Source organism: Danio rerio, chromosome 19, assembly GCF_049306965.1.
Source record: "Danio rerio strain Tuebingen ecotype United States chromosome 19, GRCz12tu, whole genome shotgun sequence".
NCBI lineage: Eukaryota > Metazoa > Chordata > Actinopteri > Cypriniformes > Danionidae > Danio > Danio rerio.
Genome location: NC_133194.1, coordinates 40,387,751 through 40,413,626, shown reverse-complemented (window position 1 = coordinate 40,413,626; position 25,876 = coordinate 40,387,751). Strand labels below are relative to the sequence as shown.

The 25,876-nt window shown below is 35.8% G+C and overlaps 1 protein-coding gene across 6 annotated transcripts in view; it reads right to left on the bottom strand.

Annotated features, from left to right (window-relative positions):
• thsd7aa (thrombospondin, type I, domain containing 7Aa) overlaps positions 1 to 25,876 on the bottom strand; it is a 267,241-nt gene that overhangs the window by 26,019 nt on the left and 215,346 nt on the right. For 5 of the 6 annotated variants that reach the window (XR_012394625.1, XR_012394622.1, XR_012394621.1 and 2 more), the window contains 8 exons: positions 21,511 to 21,693; positions 19,505 to 19,638; positions 19,249 to 19,402; positions 16,094 to 16,235; positions 14,517 to 14,632; positions 14,294 to 14,411; positions 5,756 to 5,901; positions 3,214 to 3,388 (listed from right to left, as the gene is read on the bottom strand). Coding sequence is in view for 1 of the 6 variants with exons in the window: in NM_001122760.1 (NP_001116232.1) it covers positions 3,214 to 3,388; positions 5,756 to 5,901; positions 14,294 to 14,411; positions 14,517 to 14,632; positions 16,094 to 16,235; positions 19,249 to 19,402; positions 19,505 to 19,638; positions 21,515 to 21,693 (1,164 nt within the window). In the remaining 5 variants the exon portion in view is untranslated. The remainder of the gene's footprint in view (positions 1 to 3,213; positions 3,389 to 5,755; positions 5,902 to 14,293; positions 14,412 to 14,516; positions 14,633 to 16,093; positions 16,236 to 19,248; positions 19,403 to 19,504; positions 19,639 to 21,510; positions 21,694 to 25,876) is intronic. The other variant, NM_001122760.1, reaches the window with a different exon arrangement.

Genomic DNA, 25,876 nt, shown 5'->3' with positions numbered 1-25,876 from the left:
ACTTATCCACCATATGTTTTACACAGCGGATGCCCTTCCAGCTGCAACCCATAACTTGAAAACATCCATACACACTCATTCACGCACATACACTAAGGACAATTTAGCCTACCCAATTCACCAGTCTTTGGACTTGTGAGAGAAACAGGACCAGCCGGAGGAAACCAACTGACCCAGTCGAAGCTCGAACCAGCAGCCTTCTTGCTGTGAGGTGATTGTGCTACCCACTGCGCCACCGTGACAACTTTTTTGCAATTTTTAAGTGGAAATGTATCCAAAATTCGAATAGCAAATTTCAATATCTGTGACATGAAGGAATATATAGATTTTGTTTTTACTAAAACGGGATTTAATTGGCTCTAAAAGTTCTACAGTGTTGTTAAGGCACAATTAGTTTCACCAAAACATTTAATAAACCAATAAACTTGGCCAATGACGAGCATTTCAACTCTGTAGAATCTGTAGAGATTTGAGCCGTCTTCAGGCACAGATTCTCTCATCATTCATTAAAAGATTGAATCCAAAAACCCCGAAGAATGAAAACTAAAGTTAGAGCACTTTTAAACTACTGGGTTCAAAACGAACAAATCCTGCTTGCAGCCTTTCTTTTTTCTTTGTCAAGGATATTAATAATGCCCGAACTCCACATTGTGTGTGTGTGTGTGTGTGATCTCAGGGTGTTTTTCTACAGAAGTAGGTCAGTCTGTCCCGTTGTAATAGGAGTGCTGATTTGTGAATATTTCCCTGCGTATTAATTATTCATAACGTTGTCCTTCCACAAAGCCCTAATCCTGTGATGATTATTATGAGAGGGAAGCCAGCGGCAGATGTGACACCTGAGTTCACACACAGAGTACAGTCTGATATGTGTGTGTGTGTGTGTGTGTGTGTGTGTATGTGTGTGTGTGTGAATAGATGATGAAGTTACACAACACTGGAATGAATATTCATATGTGAAGCGAAGCATCATCATCGTTTGAGATACGTTTGTGTTAGAAGAGCTGGAAACAGGAAGGGGAGCAGGAAGAGACAGTGGTGGCTCACAGCTGGAGGTTTACAGATCCAGGCAAGACGGGATGTGTGTTTTACAGAGCCAAAACAATGAAGAGTGATAGGGTCAGAAGGACAGTAATATTTGATAATCTGCAGGACACCTTCAAAATTTGATCTTTTCCATTTAGCTATTTCTCAGAGAATGTAGGCAATATAGGTGCATTTAAACAAAACAGTTGCATTAAATCTGTTTTATTTTATTTTTTTTTATTAGTTAACAATTGTATTAAACAAGCTAAAATAAGAGTATGATCAACTAACATCTTTAGGAATAGAAAGATAATGCATGTAAACTTTTTATGCTTTTCAAGAGTTCACACTTAGCTGATGTGATTATAAAGCGTGTTTGGCATGCTGTCCCTGGAGAGAGCCCTGAGCTCATAAGATCCTCAAGCCAGGGGCTCCCTCCTGTTTGCAGGGCGAGAGGGGAGCTTGAGCTCATGTAGATCTCGAGAACTCCCCTGCTGTTTGAAGCTAGTGTGCAATTAGGAAACTACTTAGGGAACTACTGCATGTCTATGGTGCTGATTTGGATTAGTCAATTAACTTAAGTTGTATGTTTTTGTACGGTGGGAGGAAACCGGGGGACCCGGAGGAAACTCACGCATGCACAGAGAGAGCATGTGAACTCCGGACAAAAACGTTGACTGGCCTGGTAAGGCCTAGAACTAATGACAGTCTTTTTGTGGGGCAACAGTGCTAACCATTAGGCCGCCGTGCAGGACATCAAGGAAAGGAGGAGTATGGAAGGAAGGGGGGACTCTTCAAATCGAAGAAGACTACGGTATGGAACTTAGGTTATTTATAGAGACTTAGTAATCTTGTTATTACTGAATCATACATTGAATAATGCGGGACCAGCCGTGGTCACGCAATATTTAAAAAAAAAGAAAAACATTCGGAGGGGGCTGATAATTCTGACTACTGTTAAGTCCTTTTCTACAAAGCTCTGTCACACAAGACCTGAAATTACGTCACTCAAACCCCTGTGCTTTATGAAACGAAATGTTATCAAACAAAAAAGAATTGTTTCCATCTATTTATAATAAACGTACAGCTTAAAACAGATGACAAGCCATAAAGTTTAATTCTCTAGTTTGTGTGAGGTAATATAGCAAAGTATACGAGACTGCTGAATTATAGCTGTGTGATCCCAGTGAATATTTCACACAGTGTCTCATAAAAGCTGCCTTGTAAATGTGACAAAGCAGGTCTGTCTGATTTAAAAATGAACTGCTAGACAGAGGAGAACAACTTTAATGTGCTTCTGTAGACAAGCAGTTTTCAAACTTATACTCGGTTAAATATTAGAATTCTGATCATTTTTATGAAGAAAAACAACAAAGAAATATTAAATTATGTGCATACGTTACAATTAAATTCAAAAGTGTGGGTTAAGAATGGTTAATCATCATTTCTTAATTTTTTTTCTTAGTTTTTGTTCTGTTAAACACAAAACAAATATTTTGAAGAATGTTGGACACCGGTAACCATTGACTTTTGTTTTAGTTCAAAAAATACCATGGAAGTCAAAGGTTACCAATTTCTAACACTCTTCAAAATAGCTTCCTTTGTGTTCTTCAGAACAAAGTAAATAAAAAATAAATAAATAAATAAATTAATTATTTAATTATTTAATTAACTATTAAATAAATAAATAAATAAATAAATTAATTAATTAATTAATTAATAATTGTTTAATTAATTGATTAATTAATTAAACTCAAACATATTTGAAACAAGTCAAAGATTTGTAAATCATGACAACATTTTTACATTAAGAATGTCCTTACATGTTACATGTTCTCACTTTAGTAATTACAATAAACTATGTATAATTACAAGCAACTCTGAACCTGCAATTTGACCCTAACTAACTAGTAAGTATATGTTATTAATTACTATTACTAGTTACACTATAACATGGGCACTTTGAAATAAAGTGTGACCATTAATTGAAAATATAGCAAATAGTTTATATTACAATTTAAATCAATATAACTAATGCCTTAAATGAGCACAATGAGTAAAATAAAACATTTAGAAAAATAGAAAAAGTAATAAAAATAAAAACCGAATAAAATGAAATTGAAAACTCTATATAAACTGCAGTGTTACTGACACATCAGTGTGTAGCATAGTTGCAGCATTGGTTGTTACCTGGGCAGGGCACAGTGCAGGACTCCTGCAGGATGATCTGTTTGTCTCCATCCACTGTCTGCTCCAGATCTCCACACAGTTCTTCATCCACCATACTGCCCGCATCCTTCCCTGAGCCATCGGACACGAAGCAGGACACGTTTCTGAAGCGAAGGCCTTCACCACACCGTGCACCCTGCCAAACAAAACACTACAGGTCAATGGAGGAAAATATTTAACTAACAATTATCAACATACTTTCACAGTTGAGTGTTCACATTACAAATTGCAAACAATGCTTTGTATTATTTATGTTTTAAACAACATTAAAGTCTGCGTGAACCAGAGATTTTATTTCAGTATGTTGACGAACTGAAATAAATGTGATATTTAACTAGGGGGCGGGGCATTCTTATGTGCATTATATCGTCATGGCAAACTTATGGTAAGTGGTGCAGGGTAAATCGATATTGTGGCTGAAGTTGTCAAACTGACATTAACACACCTGAACCAGCTAATCAAGCTCTTGCCTGTTTCTCAATATGCTTTCTTCAGCGGTCTTGCGTCCTCGTGTAACATCATCATCAGCTGTTAAAGTTCAGTTCTAATACTCAAGACCACAAGAACAGAGGATGCGTGAAACTTCCCCGATGTGTTCTTGGTATGGAGGACGCACCGATGCAGACCTGAGCACCGATCTCGCTCTAGAAGTCCCAGAAGTCATTGCGACTGGAGGTGGAGAGCGCAGCATTTTATTTAGATTTATCATTAAAGTTTAGAGATAGAACTTATTTACCTTAGGAGTTTCCCTAAATGAAACGATGAATATTAACATTACCATGGGCATCTTAATAAAGGAATAATTTGGTCCACACAATGTTAGAAATACAATGAACACAGACACACAAACAAACCAAACATGTACAGCTATCTTTATGAGGACTTCCTATAAACTTGATGTTTTGTGTTTATAGTGTACAAAATGTCAATATTATCCCCCTTCCCTAAAACCCAACCCTCGCAAGAACCTGTCCTCATTTTCATCTTCATAATAGTTCATTCTGTGTAATTTATGAGCCGTTTTCCTCAGGGGGGCTCGAAGATATGTCCCCACAATGGCAAAATTTCCTGCTATTGTTATAATATACTTATGTGAACATTTGGTCTGCACTAAAGAAATATCTAAACATGTATTTTGGATGTTTTTCTTTACATTACGCTGAAAAAAAATTCTCAAAACTGACAGATGCATGAAAAACAGTGTTTTGGCCTGCAGTGTCTCGCCTTATCGATTACAACCGGACACCAGCTGGCCTGAAAAGCAACTGTTGTTGTAGTCCTAAAGGAGACAGAGGCAAAAACACAGGAAAAAAAAACAGCTGCTTTGGAGGTCTAGACCTGAAAACAGAAAAACCTCTCATAAGCTGAGGAGAATTCCCAGCATTGTTTCTCAGCCCTTGTGTTTGGCACTGTCAGCTACCGGCATTATTTTTTCATAGCTGCTTGAAACTCTCTCCAAACATGAGGCACAAGTGAAGCAGTGCTGCTGGAGATAGCTGAGGCCTGTCAGGAGATGCTTTAGAGACAGACAGAAAAAGAACAAAGGCCAGAGTCAATATCCTCTACAGTCTGCACTGTGACGGAGGTATGAGGAGCCGAGAGAAAGCCTGTGTCTTCTGTGTGTTGTCTTTAATTAAACCTCCTGCTGGGTCCTGAAAGGCAGACTGATGACAGGAGGAAGACGGCGACACAAATGCTGAGGAAAGGCCAAAGCTGGAGAGGATTGGGGAATATTTCTAAATCTACCTAAACACTTATGAAGATAAGCGAAGTGTGCTTTCAAGTAATACTGGATCAGTTATTTTAAATACGTTGGCTTGAATAATCAATTAGATGCTTGCTTTTACATCCCAGGTAGCAAAGAATTCGTCTGGGACTGGCATGCAACATATGGGCCAAACATGGCCCAGGTTTGGCTGAGGTGGCATCGTCTTACTGGCGGCACTCAATACTTGAGCCAGATCTCAAATGTAGTATTTGGCCCAGATGTTAAAATGTACATGTGGGCCACATAAGTTTGGCCTAGCTTGACCCACTTTTAAAATACATTTATATTATTTTTGAGCAAAGAAAAAATTCTATCAATCAGGTCGCTTCAAGAAAAAGCACAGCTATACAGCGAAATGCTTCATGGGTTTATAAAAAATATTGCAGTCGTAACACACCAACATATCGGCCCAGTTCAGGCCCAGTTTTAGGTTATTAACTTGGCTAAGACTTGGCCCACATAAGGTCCAAGTTTGCCGCTTCTATGGAAGCCAGAATTGGTCCAGTCATGTACCGTAATTCACTGCGGCATGTGGGCCAAGCAAACGCTGATGGTGTGGGCCAGATCTGGGCCAGAGAAATTTTGCTATGGGGGATGTTATGAGTAGCGTGTATACTTCTGATGCAATACAATTCAAAATTCAAATGAGCAAGTTTTATTTTTCATTCATTCATTCAGTTAAATACTTATTTATATATTTATTTATTTCTAATTAAGACAGCTAAGCAAACTCACCTCAGATTTGCATGGGGACCAGACACTGTACCTCCAGCTGAAGCAGGGTTTGACAGGACAGGGTTTCCACTGCTCCAGCTGAGAGGAACACGGTCGTCCATCTCCCTGAGACGCCTGTATCACAGTCCTCCTTCTCCACAGCTTCCCTACAAGACAGATTGAGGACATATGTTTTACTGTCAAATTGTTAAAGGGGTCCTATTATGCTTTACACACTTTCAACTCTATTTAGTTGCTCCCTCAAATGCCTTGATTGTTCAGTAGACTATTGTTTCCTTCCAGAAACATACACTTGGCAATATCTTAAATATAAATAATTCACATCCAAGGAGACACAGCCAGGTTGAGTTGGTTGTGGTTTGTCTTCATGATATGCAGCTTCACATCATTTCTTAACATACTGTTTACATACAGTACACAGACATAACCAACATTTTTGACATGAAAATGAAATTATGGTGCAGTATTCAGCTTTCTGTGCATGTGTATGCTCCACATCTGATCACTTAAAGGGATAGTTTACCCCAAAATGAAAATTCTAGAAGGGTTTTAGTATTTATCCATCCTCTACTTGTTCCAAACTCTTTGGGCTCTATTTTGACGATCCAGGTGCAAAGTCCAAAGTGCAGGGCGCAAAAGTATTAAGGGCGTGTCCGAATCCACTTTTTCCATTTTAAGGATGGAAAAATCCTCTTTGCGCTGTGGCTCATGGTCTAACAGGGTTGAGCTTATTCTCTTAACGAGTTATAGGTGTGTTTTGATAATAAACCAATCAGAGTCTCATCTCCCATTCCTGTTAAGAGTCAGCTGCGTTATGCCACAGTGTGTTTACATGGCGGACACTGTAAGTGGAAAAACTGAACGCTTCACTAGAGAAAAAAACAGTTAAACAGACCATCTGCAGCACGAGAATGAGAGATGAGCCTCCTCATTCTTTACCTTCACTTTCACTCTCGTGGATCTCGTGGATAGGGAAACATGTTGTACTCACAGACATCCATTCGCCTATACATAATTAATTTTATTTGTTAAGCGCAAAGATTTAGGATGATTGTAAGGGCCCATACATTCAGGAGGCCCCCAGAGACAATATCAAGGGCCCGCGCAACCCAAACAACCCCCCCCCCCCCCCCTCCCTCACTTTCATCCACAATCAGAGGCGGGGGTTAAAACTCATTTAGATTTAAAGAAACAAAACCTCAAAAAAAGTGTTTTTGCTTCCACCTAAAAAGGGCATTTAAAAAATATCAAATTAAACACACCTAAACAAGCTAATCAAGGTCTTACTAGGTATACTTGAAACACCCAGGCAGGTGTGTTGAGGCAAGTTGGAGTTAAACCCTGCAGGGCACAGGACCTCCATGAACGAGATTGGTGACCCCTGGTCAAGAGACACGCTAGACCTCTACTGAATTTTAGAAAAAAGGCATACAGGGACTATTAAATCATTAGTCATTCATTCATACATTTTCCTTTGGTTAGTCCCTTTATTCATCAGGGGTCGCCACAGCAGATGCCCTTCCAGCTGCAACCCAGTACTGAGAAACACCCATACACTCTCACATTCACACACATACACTACAGCCAATGTAGTTAATTCAATTCACCTATAGTGCATGTCTTTGGACTGTGGGGGAAACCAGAGCACCTGGAGGAAACCTATACCAACACGGGGAGAACATGCAGACTCCACACAGAAATGCCAACTGGAACTCAAACTTTTCTATGAGGCAACAGTGCTAACCACTGATCCACCGTGCCGCCTTAAATGCTTCGTGTTTCAGGCATTTTGTGGCTATTCAAAAAACACCCTAGTTTTCCCGAAGCTCGATAAAGATAATGTTCATCTTATGAAGTAACCTCAAGCAAATTATACATCCACAAATGAAATAAAGGCTTTTACTGTAAGTGAATCATCTCACGTTACACACACTAATCTCAGGTAACTCAATCCCTCTCCAAAGCAAAGTAAGAAACGAAATGTGACCTGAAAGTCTCTATTTTTGTGTAGTAATTCCAGGCCTTGAAACCACTCTGAATATTCATCTCTCCCCCTCCTGATTTCCTTAAATCGCGTCTGAAGGGCCGAGGGCTGAGATGGAGAGAAATGGAGTGTAGACTCTCTCAGGCAGAATGGATCCTGCTGTTTAAGTGGCGCTCAGGGGACGCCGGCAATCAAACTCCACACCCTACCCTCACAAGAGCCATTATTTTGCATGGCAGGTGGGAACATAAATATCTAAATAAATAACTAAAACTTAGTTCAACATCAAAAAGTGCATTATTAAAATCACTTGACGATCCTTGTATGCACCTAGAGGTACTGATGTAGTTTCTTTCTTAAAAAAAAAAAAAAAAAACATACACTGGAAACAAATCCTGGTTAGATGGCTGCTGGCTTAAGCTGGTTTTTGCTTGTCTTTAAAGCAAGAACCAGCTTTTACCAGCTTCCATGTGGTAAAACCAACCTAAATAGTACATGCTGTTTTTGTTATCAGAAGGGATACAAGCAGCCCAGGCTCCTTCTGAAAATGTACTGCTATATACATTTCTGGAAAGTGCCAAACATGTCCCAGGAGCTATGCGTTTTTTTGTAGTTTTTGTTTTTGCGAATACGCTTTTTGAGATCTCAAATTTCTCTCGCTAGTGCCATTCGTGCCTGCTGTTCTTGCGTAGAGGCCACTCTGTTCCACCAGAGGCCACTAACGACTGACTGACCGATCAACTGACCCACCCTCCTACTTCCCTAAATCCAATCTATAGTGTTTTCAAAAGCCCTGCATGACCTGTCCACCCACTTTCCTAAACCCAACTGACAGTTTTTAAAAGCAATATGGAAAAAGAAAAGCCCTCGTCTGATTTTTACCAAGTTTTCAGATTCTACCACATTCTCACCCTGTTATTTACTTGTTTATTAAATTTTTTGGCTTCTGTTTTTTTATTTTCTGCTTTCTGGAACCATTCTTCACCGGACTCAACCCCGTCGTCAACTACTCTCTGCGTCTCAAGTCCGCCGACATACATGGTGAGCTACTGGTCAAACTGGTAACAGTTGGAAAGCCGTCTATATGGAGGTAAGCGGTAAGCTGGTAAGCACGAAAAGGAACGCTGCCATACCGCCCTGTAGCATTCATTTTAAAAACAAAATGCAGTCATACGTACCTCTGGCTACATAGTTTGCGATCTCCAGTAATGTATATATGTGGATGTAAGGTCCTGATATACAATTATTCAAACACAACCCTAACCCCAACACTAAAACTTACTTAAACTAACCCTTACCCTTCACTTAAGCTTAACCTAAAAACTAAAGGGTGTGACGTCATTTTGAAGAAAATCAGAACCAAATTAAGTTTGTTTCAGGAATTCATCAAAACATTCATTTCCGCAGGTTAACGCCTTCAAAATACCACTGGTTAACAGCAATTGAGTAACATGCATACGTGACATTTTTATCCAGATTGTTTGTTAAGGTTAGATGTTAGTGAATTAAAACAAACACTAAAAAGAAGAAATACTAAAGTTGTTTAATCCTATAAAGCTGTTTGCTTTTATGTAATCTATTCTCAAAAGTGCTTTGTAAATGTGATGCAAGTTGACTCGAGTCTCGAATAGCAGAACGTATACAAACATAGATATTATTTTCTCTCCACTGTAACTGTAGATGTATTTCGTTTATTTTGTCAATAAAGACAGACTTGTATGTTCTGGCTAGAAAAAATGCACTAATGCACTCTACTTTCCCTTATGATCAATTTACAGTTGCAGCTCATCCAGAACACTGCAGCCAGGATTCTGACCAGAACCAGAAAATCAGAGCACATCACACCTGACCTCAGGTCTTTACACTGGCTCCCAGTAACATACAGAATAGATGTTAAAGTATTACTACTTGTCTAAATCACTAAATGGCCTAGGTCTAGGACAGGGGTCACCAATCTCGGTCCTGGAGGGCCGGTGTCCCTGCAGGGTTTAGCTTCAACTTGCCTCAACACACCTGCCTGGGTGTTTCAAGTATACCTAGTAAGACCTTGATTAGCTAGTTCAGGTGTGTTTGATTAGGGTTGGAGCTAAAATCTGCAGGACACCCGCCCCTTCAGGAACAAGTTTGGTGATCCCTGGCCTAGGACCTCAATATATTACAGATATGCTCACTGAATACAAACCTAATAGATCACTCAGATCTTTAGGATCAAGTAAATTAGAAATTCCAAGAGTTCAGTCAAAGCAGGGTGAATCCGCCTTCAGCTATTACGCTCCCCACTGCTGGAATCAGCTTTCAGAAATGATCAGATGTGCTCCAACATTAAGTATATTCAAATCAAGACTGAAAACACATCTGTTCGGCTGTGTCCTCTGAATGAGCACTGTGCTACATCCATATAGATCACACTATTTTGTCTTTCCTTTCTTTTTCATTCTTTAATCATTATAATCTGTTTTTAATAATTTAATCATCATTTTTATTTTTGTGTTTCTTTTATTCTTGTTCATGTTGAATTACCATTGTGTATGAAATGTGCTACAGTATATAAATAAATTTGCCTTGCCTAGAATGCATCCTAGATGAAAGGTGAAAGAAAACTGCAAAAAGCTGTAAAAGATTACATGTTCAAATTTACGTTTTTTATTTTAATTTAACTTTCTAGATTATTTTTGAGTCTCACATGCTGTCGTAAATCAATTAAGCAAGTAATGCAAGTTAAATTGATTTGTAGGTTAATTTAATTCATTCATTTATTCATTCATTTTCTTGTCGGCTTAGTCCCTTTATTAATTCGGGGTCGCCACAGCGGAATGAACCGCCAACTTATCCAGCAAGTTTTTACGCAGCCGATGCCCTTCCAGCTGCAACCCATCTCTGGGAAACATCCACATACACATTCACACACACATTCATACACTACGGACAATTTAGCCTACCCAATTCACCTGTACCACATGTCTTTGGACTGTGGGGGAAAATGGAGCACTTGGAGGAAACCCACGCGAAGGCAGGGAGAACATGCAAACTCCACACAGAAACGCCAACTGAGCCGAGTAATTTAATTCAGCTTTGACTTAAAAAATTTAATCTTCAATCTTTTCTTTTACAGTGAAGTGTTTTGAGCACATTTAGTGTGTGTTAAACTGTATGTCAAGTGATTTGTGCATACGATACAGGCTTCAGCACAAAAATATTCTATAAAAGTTTTTGTCAAAAGATAATTCGGTCTAGCTGTGCTTGGAAAAGACTGTGTCCAATACGAACTTCTTTGCAGTCAGTTTTATCTCAGAAAATACTGGATGTACACAACCTTGAAGGGTACAGCTGGGCACTTCATAATGTTAAGCATGATCATAGCTCAGTCCCGACTGACACACTGCCCTCAAGCTAGCTGTACCAGATGCAATTCATCTTGGCCACAGCCTGGCGTGATGGAGCTTCCCTGCGGACAAGCCTTTCTGAAGCCACAAACCAAATCATCTCCCAGCTCCATGCATCCTCTTTTTATATGCTGGCTTCAGCTGGGAAAACCGTACACACACAAGTGCTTGTGTGCATTTGTGAGAGTTTCTAGCTGTAGGGATCGCTCGTTTTCTCAGTTCTTTCTCTCTCTCCTTTCCTTTTCATCTCTTCATGTCTCTATTGGTGGTCGAAGCTCCAGGTTTAGTGTAAAAATGCATAACCACTGAACACAGAGACAACCGATGCAAGCTGTTTAGCTTATGGCTCCACTATAAACTAGGTTTCAGATTGCTTTACACTATTGTGTGCTGCATTAGACATGTTAATTTGTTCTTACTGACAAAAATAAATCAAATCATGTCTGATTTAATGATGTTTGTTAATGCTAATTAGGCAAAAAAAAATATTAAACTTAAAAAGCCCAACACTATGCATTCATCAAAAAAATATTAAATCAATAAATGGATAACTACATAAATACTGAAACTATGCATACACATACTGCATACTACATACTACACATACTACGCTCTGTGCTGATTTCTGAATTAAAATGAATTACTCCACATTGAAACTAAATGTAGTTCAGGGTAATAATGTATAATATTCCCTAAAACATATTTTTTATGAATTACAAATTCAGTCTGGATCACTTTCATCAAATATATATAGATATATTAAGCACGCAGTTAGTGTTAACCGGATAGTTCTGTTCTGGGCAAAATTCCATGTGCTCATCCTTGCAGGCATGGATGGACAGAGCGTGAGAGAGCAGCAGGTCAAGCCCCCTATGAGGGTAACAGAACAGAATCCAAAAGCATTCATAAGCAGTTTGATTATAAGTCAATGTAAATGCCAAAGACATAAGGCTAATTATAATATACTTGGCTAATATTATGGACAGATATGAGAAATAGGCTAGGAGGAGTTGGAGATTGTGGAGGGCGTGTAGAAATGGGAAGCAGCCAAAAGCTGAAGAGAGGGCGGATGTATAGTATGATATGAACAGCTGACTGTCAGCTGATGCAAGCTTATCCTGAGCTTTTTTTTTTAACCCAGGCTCATTACAGTTACATACCCCTATATACATTTGACTACTAGAGGCCGCTGTGTCCTCGCGTAACAGTGGAAAAGCCATCCACAAGGAGGTAAGCGGTCAGCTGGTTGGCGGCATCACACCGCCCCGTACAGTTTGTTTTAAAGACAAAATGCAAAAATACGGAGCTCTGGAAACATACTTGACGCTCTCCAGAAATGTATACGGGGGAATGTTTTCACAATGAGCCAATGTTGCTTTTTTTGTCATATTACTGTGATATTTGTAATTGTAAACAAAATCTAAATCTAAAATATAAACATACAGTTGAAGTCAGAATTATTAGCCCCTCTCTAAATTTTTCATTTTTTTTTTTATATTTCCTAAATGATGTTTAACAGAGCAAGAAAATTTACACAGTATGTCTAATAATATTTTTTCTTCTGGCGAAAGTCTTATTTTTTATTTTGGCTAGAACAAAAGCAGTTTTCAATTAAAAAAAAAACATTTTAAGATCAAAATTATTAGCCCCTTTAAGCTATAAATTTTTAGATAGTCTACAGAACAATACATCATTATAGAATAACTTGACTAAATACCCTATCCTGCCTAGTTAACCTAATTAACCTAGTTAAGCCTTTAAATGTCACTTTAAGCTGTATAGAAGTGTCTTAATGTCTAGTAAAATATTATTTACTGTCATCATGGCAAAGATAAAATAAATCAGTTATTAGAAATGAGTTATTAAAACTATTATGTTTGGAAATGTGTTCCTCTCTCCGTTAAACAGAAATTGGGTAAAAAATAAACAGGGGGGCTAATAATTCTGACTTCAACTGTACATATTTGTTGAAAATTATTCCCATCGTTAAAACATATAATTTTTTTGTTTTGTTACTGAAAAGGTACATAAATGTATACATACCGTTTTTTAAAATCATATCATATCATCAAAAAATCTAATCATATCATATAACAAAAACCCCATAAACACATTACTAAAAACAATTGTTTCGAAAAATAAAATAAAATAAACAGAATACCTTTAATATCTAATTTCTAACAACTAATTTCTTTTGTATTTGCCATGGTAGTAATAGTATTATAACATTTTACATTATAATAATATCATATAACATTGTATCTTGCAAAATGTCTTGTAATATATAAGTTAGACTTTTATATAAACTTTTTTTTTTTTCAAACCATCATAAATGAGACGTTCTCCAGAAGAACAATATAATAGGAAACACAGTGTAAAACATCAAATGGAAAATATATAATAATCAAATTATAATAATTTTGTATTCAACTGTATTGAATAAAATTTAAGGTAAAATTTAAATGAAAAACTAAATGTTAAAATATAAATACTATAACAGCACATAAATAATTCTCCAAGTAACTCAAGTAAATATTAAAACAAGTAAAAACATTTTTTTTATTGCATCTCAAAAATTAATTTCAGTATAACAGTAGGAATTTGCTTTCAAATCTGTGTGCTGCAACCATGAGAACCGCTCTCTTTCTTTCTTCTCTATCTATATGGGAATCCTCCCGTCGGGGGACAGATTAAACATGCCACAACAAACTAATCCAGCACAGGTTTCATGTAGCGCCAGGGTTTGCTGTCCATTGGCCCTCAAAGACCTTGTGCAGTGAAGTCTCTGGAGCCCCAAACACACAAACATAATGAACCCCCCAATCAATCGTCAGAGCAGATGGAATTACACTCAAGGACATCATTATCCGCCTTACAATTGTTCGCACACCATAAATTTCAGTGGTTTCAGCGAATGCTTTTGGTAATTCTGAGACAACAGAGCGCTCAGTGTAATTCCCAACAAACCTGCTATATAACGTTAGCTAACATCCAGACTAATGTTTTGGACTGCAACACCCTAAAAAGAGACTCCAGGGGCTGTTGATATTGTCTCAAACAGACTGTCAGAGTGCTGAGAGTGTGAATTAACCAGGCCTTGCTAATTTAATTTCCCAGAAAGTGTGAATTTTTAGCATGTTCTGGCAATTTTCAATGGGGGTTTGTGCCTACCTGCAAGACCACAAGTGTGAGAGCATTCAGACCAAGAAGACCAGTCGGACAGCTGGCAGTTCACAGGACACTCGACCACACAAGACGCGTTCATCTGCCATTTCTTCTCCAGACCGAGCTTTAAGAAACAATTAAGACAAACAATAAGAGGTTTATTTATTTTTTGTCAGGTGAATTCAGGTGAACAGAAGCAGCATCATGTTTCGGGAGCTGAAAAAAGTACCTCTTCACAAAACTTGAGGTCCACAGATTTGCTGTCGCTGCGAACACAGTCCAGCATTCGCGTCTTGAATCCAACCCCGCACACGGCTCGCTCACTCAGTTGACACGTGCTCCAGTCTGGAACAGAAATACCATTAAGATTAAAGTAATTGTTTCAGCCTGAATGTGGCCAACCATTTTAAATGAATACCTTTCATACTACTTGCTGCTTATGGTTACATACTTGGAATGTGTACTTATGGTTAACTAAAATTAACCATAAAATTAAATTATTTAAATAAATGTATGTATAAATAATGTAAAATAATTAATTAAAATGTTTTATTAGTTTAAATTGATCTTTATCTATAATAATAATAATAATAATAATAATAATAATAATAATAATAAATAAAATTAAAGACAATTAGAAACGTAATAAAATGTAATGCAAATGAAAAAAAAATGCTGCTTAAATTACAAAAACTAAAACTGGAAAAAAAAATTATATATATATATATATATATATATATATATATATATATATATATATATATATATATATATATATATATATATATATATTTATAATTATTGTTATACACATTTGGAAGTTTACTGCAACAAACTAAAATTCTTTTAAAAAATGCAAAAGGTAAATAAAATAATTGTTAAATACATAATAGTGTGCGAAAAATAACTATGAATAACTTAATAGGGCATGAAGCACATCAAAATGTAGATTAAAATATTTAAAACATGTAAAATAATAATAATAATGACAATAACAACAACACTAATAATAATAATATTTTTAATAATATTATTAATAACACTAATAAAAATAATAAATAAAAATAATAATGAGAGAAAATTCAAATGAAAGACAATTAGAAATGTAATAAATGTAATACAAAATGCAAAACATAACAAGTGCAACAAATGCAACAAACAAAGTTCTACAAAAATACAAAAAAAAAATTAAATAATTATTAAATACTATAATAGTGTGCAAAAATAACTATAAATAACTAAATAGGGCATCAAAATTTAGGTTAAAACATTTAAAATAATAATAATAATAATAATAATAATGATAATAATAATAATAAATGTAAAATAAGACTAAATTAAAATGAAAGATGAATGAGAAATGTAATAAAATGAAATGCAAATTTGAAAAAAAAAGAAAAGAAGAAAAACTAAAGTTCTAATAAAAAATGCAAAAAGGTAAATAATAATAATTATTATACGCTATAATAGTTTGGGAAAAATACCTATAAATAACTAAATAGGGTATTATTATTATTATTATTATTACGATTATTATGACTATTATTATTATTATTATTATTAAAATATCATGTAAAATGCTTTATTTATATTTGTATATTTTATGTCTTTTTAAAAATAACAATTTCATTATGAATCTACTAACTTTAGTTAGTTAGCACATATAAATTAATACAATGGCAAAAGTTTTTAATAAAAGAGAAGAAACAAACAAATACTATGACGAATCCCATGAAAGAGAGATTTTAATGCAACAGTCTGAAAGCTAACGGCCACATCAGTTTAGTTAAGATGCAGTGATGTTACCTGTGATATTATAGGAGTAATGGAAGCAGTTGGAGTTGAGTGTGCATATTTCTTTCTCTGTGGTGGAAGGACACTGTTTCCTCTCACTGGGCTGACGGATAGGACTGGCGCTCCTCTGCCTTGTACTATTCACATTACACGGCTTCAAAAAAACAAAAAACAAAACAAAGCTTTAAATGAACAAACAATGCTCAATGAACAACACAAAGAACAATCAGAGAGAAGGACGTATTCAGCATATGCGCATAAGATTTATTTGGCTTTTGCATTCTCCTTGCTATTTCAGCCACTGGCAGCTCATTCTGAAGGAAATAAATCTGTCTCTGATGTCATGTGTAAGATGTTTTAAGCCTTTGCGCATTTTCACCGCAGGGAGACTCTCAGCGTCCATGGCAATTAGCAACCCTTGCAGTTTGGTGGCAGAAAGCCTGGGATTCACAGCGAGTAACCTTCGCCTGAGAGAATCCTCAATAATGCCCAGACACACACATACACACACAAACACACACTTGTATATATAGTTTATGATGAATCTCCATAGGCATAATGTGTTTCATACTGTAAAAAATGCTTATGATATCCACTTAAAAATAATATTTGCTGTGTGTTCACTTGTTTAAAAAGAGCTGAAACAACACAATGTTAGAGTTCCTTTGGGGACAACTTAATTGTTTTGTTCAACCCACTTACATTTGTAAAAACTTAAAAGTTAACCTAATTTCTTAATGTTGTCCCAACACAAATTGATTGTGTGGAACCCAGCATTTTTTCCAGTGTAGCCTTTAACCTATATCCCTATCCATAAACCCAACCCTCACAGAAAAGCTCTGGCATAATTTGAATGTCATAAGACCCCATCAGTATGACTTTTAAGTGTTTTAAATTATGAGGACACAAGGTATGTCCTCTTAAACCACCTAGTGTAGGTCATACCCATATCCTTATATAATTTATTGTCCTCGTTAATCACATAAACAAGCACACACACACTGGAAATATACAAAAGCACATCTGATTTTGCCTGTGTGTTTACTGACAGCTGACCAAATGTTGAGCTGCTCATGCTGTTCCTCAGATCCTCTTCAACAGGAGTTGATCCAGTCTCAAAAATCCAAACACATTTGACTTACAAGACTTGCAGGTGACGTGCTGTTATCTTTGAGGACACCCTAATTTAGCTTATTATACATCATAACATATATAAGGAGCTAATGCTTCTTCCCATATTGGTAAACTTTCGGTGTACGGTTAATGTGACTCTTTTTTATTTTATACAGTTCCTTTTACAGCATCGATGTTGTATTGTAATTAAAATACAATCAGTTAAATAGACTGTGTCATTCATTTAGTTGCTCAAGAGTAAAACGTGACAAAAAGCCGTTTACTCGCACGCGCCCGTCAGAATCGGCAGGTTAGCGCAGAAGCTCCATTGAATATACTGGGGTAAAATAAATGTTCATAATTTAAAGTCATGGCGGGGAAATATGTAATTTAATGCTTCTTGTACAATCTGAGACACACTTTATATTACATATACCTCAGCAAGTGGAGATCGCGGATTTTTAAAGAAAACAGACCTTAAACACGCTGATTTTGTAACGGCATACAGTGCAGAGGAAGCACTTAACCCAGGTTACTGACAAATTAAAAGTCCTTTAGCATACTCTGGCACATACCCTATTTGTTAAATGAAATAAAGAAGTTTATTCTATTTTCAGCTGTTTTGCTCTTGCATGCACCATGTTCTCATAAAGTATTATTTTGTAGCCTCGGTTAATCTAACAGTTTATTAATTTACCTAATAACAACAACAATAATAAAACCAATATTAATATAAATAATAATAATAATAATAATAATAATAATAATAATAATAATAATAATAATAATAATAATATTAATAATATTATTAATAATAATTAATTATTATTAATGATAATAATAATAATAATAATAACTTTTAATCTGAAATTAACCATTCACATTAAATTAACCTTAATATTCAATTGTTTATACCTCAGCTAACTAGAACTAAAAATGCAACTGGTAATAGTTAACAGTAATAATTAGTTAAAATAATATAATTTGGTGGAAACTAAATGACAAATAAACAGAATCACAAACACTAATAAAAATACAACAGCATTAAATGATTTAATCAGTCTTTAATATAAAATCCCATTTGCATTCAACATGCATGCGGCATGTTCTTACAAAACAGGACCTGTTTTTGCTTTTGAAAGCCAATTATATATTGAAGCTGCCTTGTGTTATATCTTAAACGCAAGGAAAAACTACCACATTATGGAATGTTCAACTCTTTAAATGTTATACCTAACCTTGATTTCAAAATTAGAGATTTGGTCATGCTTATGATATTCATACTTATTCCATGCTAAAACTAGTAATGCTGTCGGCAGTTATCAGACACATTAGATCTCCTCTATCTCAGTCAGTTGCAGGTAGAGACGCAGGCGTGTCTTATAGCTGTCTTATAGTAACATCTCTTAGCTACTTCTTTGCAAATATTTTTGAGAATATTTCAATCAAATATTTTAAATAATTTGATCTGGTCGACCCCCAGTTGGCTTCCTTGAGATAACACAAAGAAATGAAGGCTAAAGCCTCATTCACACTACACTACTACTAAATCGATAAGCGATCGTTAATTTCAACGGAAAGTGAGTCACTTCCGGCGACCTCCGTGTACACGGACAACAGAGATCGTTGGCGGTCAGGTGGGCATGTCAAGTGGGCATGTCAAAGTTCAGAAGTCTTTAACTTTATGCAAATGAAGAGCGACAGGCAGCTACAAAGTCGCTGCTATAGTGTGAATAAGGCATAAGACAACCGTCATTGAGTTACTATGGTTTCGACTAATGTTTGAAGGTCATGCATTCAATTTGAACTGAAGTAAACCTACCTGTTCACACCTTTCAGCCAATCAGGATCAAGAATTTCAACAGATCATAGAATAATTGGAATTATTGCTCCATGACATGCATTGACTGCTTTTGTTATTTTAATAAATGTTTCCCGTAATATTTTTGAGCATTATTAAACTGCAAATCAGAAGAATTTGCTTTCAAGAAGTCGTAGGAGAAAGTGTGATTTTGTGCTATATCTAATACTTGACATATTTCATCTCCTCTCACCAGCGGGCATCGACTCCAGGAGCCCCAGTCGGTCAGAACGCAGTCCTCAGGACAGGGCAGTTTGCTTTCTCTGGCTCCAAGCGGCATCTCCTCTGGGTCACACAGATAGTCTTCAACAGGGTCTGATGGTCCATCAACAGTGTTCTGCATGCACCTTCATTAAAAAAAAAATTCTGTTGGTGGACTATCAGGAAAATGAGCACTATCTAAAAAGGTGATTCAACTAAAGTTTGCTAAGTGTTTGAGTCAGTATTACCTGACTTTCCTAGTCTGTACACCTTCTCCACAGTTCTCCTTCAGATCGACATTGCTGACTTTCCATACGCTCCATGGCTCAGCAACCCAGACATACTGACTGCAGTCACTCAGACACGGAACCACTTCATACACCTGACAAGCATAAAGAATGATCATTGTATACTTTTGTATTGAGAAATCCAAAACCTGTGAAGAGATGATGCCAACCATTGAGGACAACACATACACTTAATACACAAATACACTTCACTAAACATGTACACACAGACATCAACTATATACTTATAACTGTAAGTTAACTATGATTATATATAATACTTTTAAATGATAAAATATAATAGTTACTAGTTAATTAGTTAAAGTTATCAATAATTAATAAAGTTACAGTAACTAATAACTTACATTTTTCTGATTTTCATTGTAATTAAATAATAACAATACTTAATAATTTAACTCTTAAATAATTTTGAATTGAAGTATAGCTTTACTGGCAACACTTTACAATAACATACTGTGGAATTCAATCAATGTTATTGATTCTTTTATTCTATGACAGGGGTCACCAATCTCGGTCCTGGAGGGCCGGTTTCCCTGCAGGGTTTAGCTCCAACTTGCCTTAACACACCTGCCTGGATGTTTCAAGTATACCTACGTAGGAAGACCTTGATTAGCCAGTTCTGGTGTGTTTGATGAGGGTTGGAGCTAAAATCTGCAGGACACCGGCCCTCCAGAAACAAGTTTGGTGACCACTGTTCTATGAACTCAATGGAAAAATTTGCTTAATTTGATTACTGATGGAAAGAATGACAATTTCATGAAGCATTGGATAAAAAAAGAGATTTAAGCTATTTAGTGTTGTTGGTTGTATCTGTAGAGACAATATACTTCATGGTAATTGTAAAGTATGCAAATATCTAAAAAGAAATGTGAAGTCTGTGTGAATCGCAAGTTGTGAAGACTTTTATTTTGTTATGTTGATGTACTTCCAACTGAAATTGAATAGCAGTGGCAGAGCTATATTTTTGCGCATAATTTCCTTATAGGAAACTAATGGTAAGAGAGGCATGGTTAAGACAGCTGTGGCTGAAGCCGTCAAACTAACGTCAACAGAGAAGGACCGCCACTCCAAACACGGAAGCAAATGGTCCCACAAACATTTTCTTTCAATGGATTAACTTGTACTTTCAATTTCTAATTAATTAGAACATTACATTAATTTACTTGTAAATAAACTATATAGCATTACTATTGTAATATATTTCTGTAAAATAAATGTACTGTAGCCTTGGTAAATGCCTGTCTAAAACATTTAAAAAACATAATTGATATGATTGATATGATTTCCTAACATCATTTTTTACTCTACAATTACTTGTTATGCCATCTCAGAAAACAAATAGAAATTCTATTACCATAATAAAAACAATGCAGAAAAAATAAATTAAATGGTTTTGTTCCTTTTTAATTAGGAAACCTGCCAACCTCATTTCTATGTCAAGCTAATCAAGTGTGTGATGTTTCTTGTCACTTGTAAGATTATTCCTATTGGTCCTTGAAGTCTAACTTGGATTAATAATTGCTCCAAAATTAATAATTATCATCTAAAAATCACTGTTTAATCAGGTGTGCACCACTATTAATCATTTAAAACTTGAGAGTTTTACCTGAGCCTGTTGCCGGATTCCCGCAATGATGAGAGCGAGAGAGTGAAGATGAAAGAGGGAGTATGAAAAACAGACGTTATTACATGTAACACATTAATAACCTCAGAAGATCATTTAAGTGACACAATTTCATCTTAGCAGTCATTAATGATCTCAAACTAGGTTGCACAAACAATATCCCATGATCAAACAGTATAAACATATTAGGAAACCCCACTGATGTACATTAAAGAAACATACAATTCCGTGTGCTCCTTTGATCAAAAATTTACAGCTCCATGATAATTAATAATTAAAACAAGACAAGCACATTCTCATTAAAAAACCAAAGAGTCCACACATACCTGATTCACATGGTCTAGTTTGGGACAAGGCCTCCCGCCGTTATAAGGTTTTTCCCGAAGCCACTTGGACCGTACTTTGACTCCACTGCCACAGGATTTACTGCACCGGGACCAGTTTGACCATTCGCTGAGTTTACAGTCTGATGGGCAGGGGATGATGCATGCTTCCTCGATGTAACCTACAAAATATAGAGAGATTAATGAAACTTTAATGTGTTTTAAGAAGCTAGTATATACAATAAGAGATCACATACATGTATAAATATATATAGGTGGGCATAGATTATTTTTTAATCTAGATTAATCTAGAAATTAATCTAGATTAAAATGGCTCATTTGAATTCTGCTGAAGGCATTCAGAATATGTGTGCTACCCAAATAATAAGTCTTTGAGAACGGGTTTCTCAAGCCTGGTGGCGCATTAGACCAGGGGCTCATTTCCTGTTTCCAAATGTATCACAAATTGCTTGAGACACGGTTAGAAACATCACTGATAGTTGGTGATGAAAATAAATGATGTTCAATAAGATGTTGTCATGTTTACCAGTGAACAAACCACCAGATGTCGCTGGTAAACACTCACTCATGAAACTACAAATCTGCCAGTAAATGGACTACATATTCAGTCATGCCACACACACACACACACACCTGCTCCAAGTCTCCACTGATTAGACTCCCACAGCTGATCCTGCTTCAAGACTGATTACAAAGAGTATTTAGGCAGCACACACTCTCATTCACATTGCCGAGTCTTGTTATCTGTAAAAGTAACACTACAACGCGTTTTCCTTGTCTTGTTTCTCCGTGTTTTGACCTTAGCCTAGTTTATCCTTTTGTCCTTGTTTGCCGCCTGCCTTCTGACCCCTCACCTGTGTTTGATTACGATTCTGGATTGTCTACATATATCTGTTTGCACCTGAATTGACCATCGCTTGCCTGACTTTGAATAAACCTGCATTTGGATCCTACCTTCTGTTGTCAGTGTCACTCCCCGTCGTTACAGATGTACTTGTGTTTACAAACTGTTTATTCAGTTAAACATGAATTTTGAACTGTTGGCCTACATAAGCTAAACACAGCGATTTTTGATCACCTTAATCCGACTAAAGTCATTACTGAACTAAACAGAAATGGAATTAAGATGTGGAGTATGCATATATCAGTGGCTTTATTGAAGTAAACACCGCGATCAAACTATTACTGTGATGTAGGACTTTTCGCCATATTTTCCGACAAGATCATACATGCGGCTGTCAGTAAAGGACCGCACACACAAGTCGCGAAATGCAGATTTTTTTTTTTTCCATTTGGCGTGCGTTATTAAATTCTATAACACTCTTACCAGTCCTTACTCCTTATTTGCATCCAAATACCCCAGTTTGTTACGGCGACATAAATGAAATGTTCATGAGTGAAACTGTCGAACTGCAGTTAAAGTCAGGCATCCTGCTGATTTGATTCAGATGGGACTTTTTTGTCAGACGGCTCACCTGTCATGAATACATAGCTTGCGTAGAACAGAGCCAGATATTTTCTTTATCGCGCGATAAAAGTCTCACGGAAACACAGCACGTTAACGCAGATAATGGCTCACCGTCAGAATTATTAGCTCCCCTGTTTATTTTTTTCCCCAATTTCTGTTTAACGGAGAGATTTTTTTCAACACAGAAATTTTTTTTTATTAATTAAACAAACTATACATATATTTTATTTCTAGCCATAAATACATCAGAATTTTTAACAACACCACACTTCGCTACAGCCATGGTTTCAATTGAGTCAAACCTACATGGTACGTTTATGACACTTACCCTAACACAATGTGACAGGTGGAGATAGTCTGTGTTGAAGCAGTATTAAGGTTAAGGTTGCGGCATTTGCACTGATATGGGCTGCTGAAGTTTCAGTTTACATCACAACTTGCAAAGGTCATGATTGTGATGGGAAAGCAGCATGAAACAGCTCAAGCCCAGGACAATTTCAGAGGATTATCAAAAAATTTTTTTGTTAGGTATTCTGTAATATCTTGCACTTAAAGCCTACAATCAGAACCATATCCGGTATGGTTCACCCACAAATCCAAAGACATGCCCTATAGGTGAAATGAGTAGGCTAAATTGTCCCTAGTGTATGTGTGTGAATGAGAGTGTATAGGTGTTTTCTAGTGATGGGTTGCGACTGGAAAGGCATCTGCTCCCTAAAACATATGCTTGATAAGGTTCATTCTGCTGTGGCGACCCCTGATTAATAAAGGGACTAAGCCGAAAAGAAAATGAATGAAAGAATGAATATTATATTATATTATATTATATTATATTATATTATATTATACTGTAAATTAAACATTTTATTTTACAGTGTCATTGTATTTGGTACTTGTAATAAATTGTATAAAATTGCATGTAACAAACCAGTTTATAATTACATTTTTAAAATATAAAAGGTCATTTTAAAATTCAGATGCAGAACATTTTGGTCATTTTTAAATATTTTTTCCACACTTCGAGTCCCTTGGACTGATTTTTGCAGTTTATTCTGTTGAATCTCTTACCCAAAGAGAACAGACACATTATTTAAGCAATCCCTGAGCACTTTTTGTTGATTTTAAACATTTTAGTCATATTTTATTTTAAGGTACCCTCCTCTGTACCTTAACATTTAAAATGTTTACATTAGGAATGCTTCATGATCCAATATTACATTAAATAATTAGAATTAACGTGAACAATTTGTGCTACTATAAAAATAAGATATCAATTAGATTCAAATTTTCTTAAACTCATTCGAATACACTCACATCTTAGCTTGTGTCTTTAATAATATTTTCATATATTTTTATATAGTTCATTCATGACTACACAAAGAAGAAGAAAAAAGATATCTGTAATACACACACACACACACGCACTTTTGAACCAGAATCCCTATAACAGAGACTCTTCAAAGCTGGATTAAACATGCTCGACCCCCCCTATAAACTGCCTTGGGCAACATGTCAATCTGAAAGACTCACAAAATGGCAAGAGGCTTCAAATGGAAAGACAGTTTCTCCAGGATTTTGCAATTCTGCGATCCCCGAATTGAACATAATTCAGAAGAGCTTGCAGTTTTAAATATTTACCTCACATTTTGTACAGCATTAGAGACTTTGTGTGACATTAATCGCAACTTGTGTTCAGCCAAAACAAACTTGAAGCAGGCTTTATGTGTTGAATTGATTGCTAAACTAGACTATTTCCATTCAAAAGAACAGAAACAAACCACTTTATATAATGTTGAGCTACAAATAATCCAAACATAGTGAAAACAAAGTGAGTGATTTGTTTGCCTTTGTACTTTATTGTTATCTGTCATGGAAATTAGCTACTCCTGGTATGTTAACGTGACATTAGTATCAGAAGTATATCTGTGGCCAAAGCTCTAGAGTTCATTATGGTTTGTTCCTCAAAGATTATTTTATCTTCGTATTCCCTGAAGTACAGTAATACTATTTTGTGGTTATTTCTGGTCTGCTGGAAGTAATTAGTTAATTTTTTAGTATTCGATTCATAAACTGTATAGAGTAATGTCATCTCATTGTACCCAGTTTATTAAATTATTTTTACGTTCAAGCAAATCATCATGTAGTAAAACGGTGGATAGGGTTAAGATGTAAACAATTCATTTTCTTTATGTAATGTAAAGAGATCCAATGGTTCTTGAGTTCAAAAAGGCAACATACATACAAAGAAATACAGAAATGTGACTTGTTCTCTGTGTATATTATCACAGCAAAATTATGTTTAATAAAGAAGTATAAAAATTAAGAAGTAAACACAAAGCGGTGATGGCTGCATTTAAAGAACTGCTTCATGAAGCTTTGAAATTTGTACAAATCTTTTGTGTTGAATGAATTGGTATAAATTGGTAAGGTCACATCATTTCAGTAAACATGGCTTCATTAGGTCATTACTGTTTTGAAAAGTTTTTGAAAATTCAATGGTTCTCTGTTGAAGGGTGATTTGTTTAATAATATAAAATCTACATCAATTATGCAGGTTTATTCAGATTACCAGAGAGTGATGAATCACCGAACATGTTTGTTTTACCCTGACTTCAGATTAGTTTTACAGAGTTCGTAGATGTTTTATTGAGACATTTGTAAAATGAAAAGGAATAATATTAATATTTTAATGATCTCTTGTTGATCTGTTTAGGAGAGCGCATAATGAAACAGGCTATATAAGCCTTAAAAATTGATAAAAGAACGCATATTATTCAGACACTTGATATGTAATGATATTAGATTAGTTATTTTAATAGCATTTCATTGTATTTTCAATTTAAAAACTTAAAAAGCAAGTTTTCATCAATGTTTTT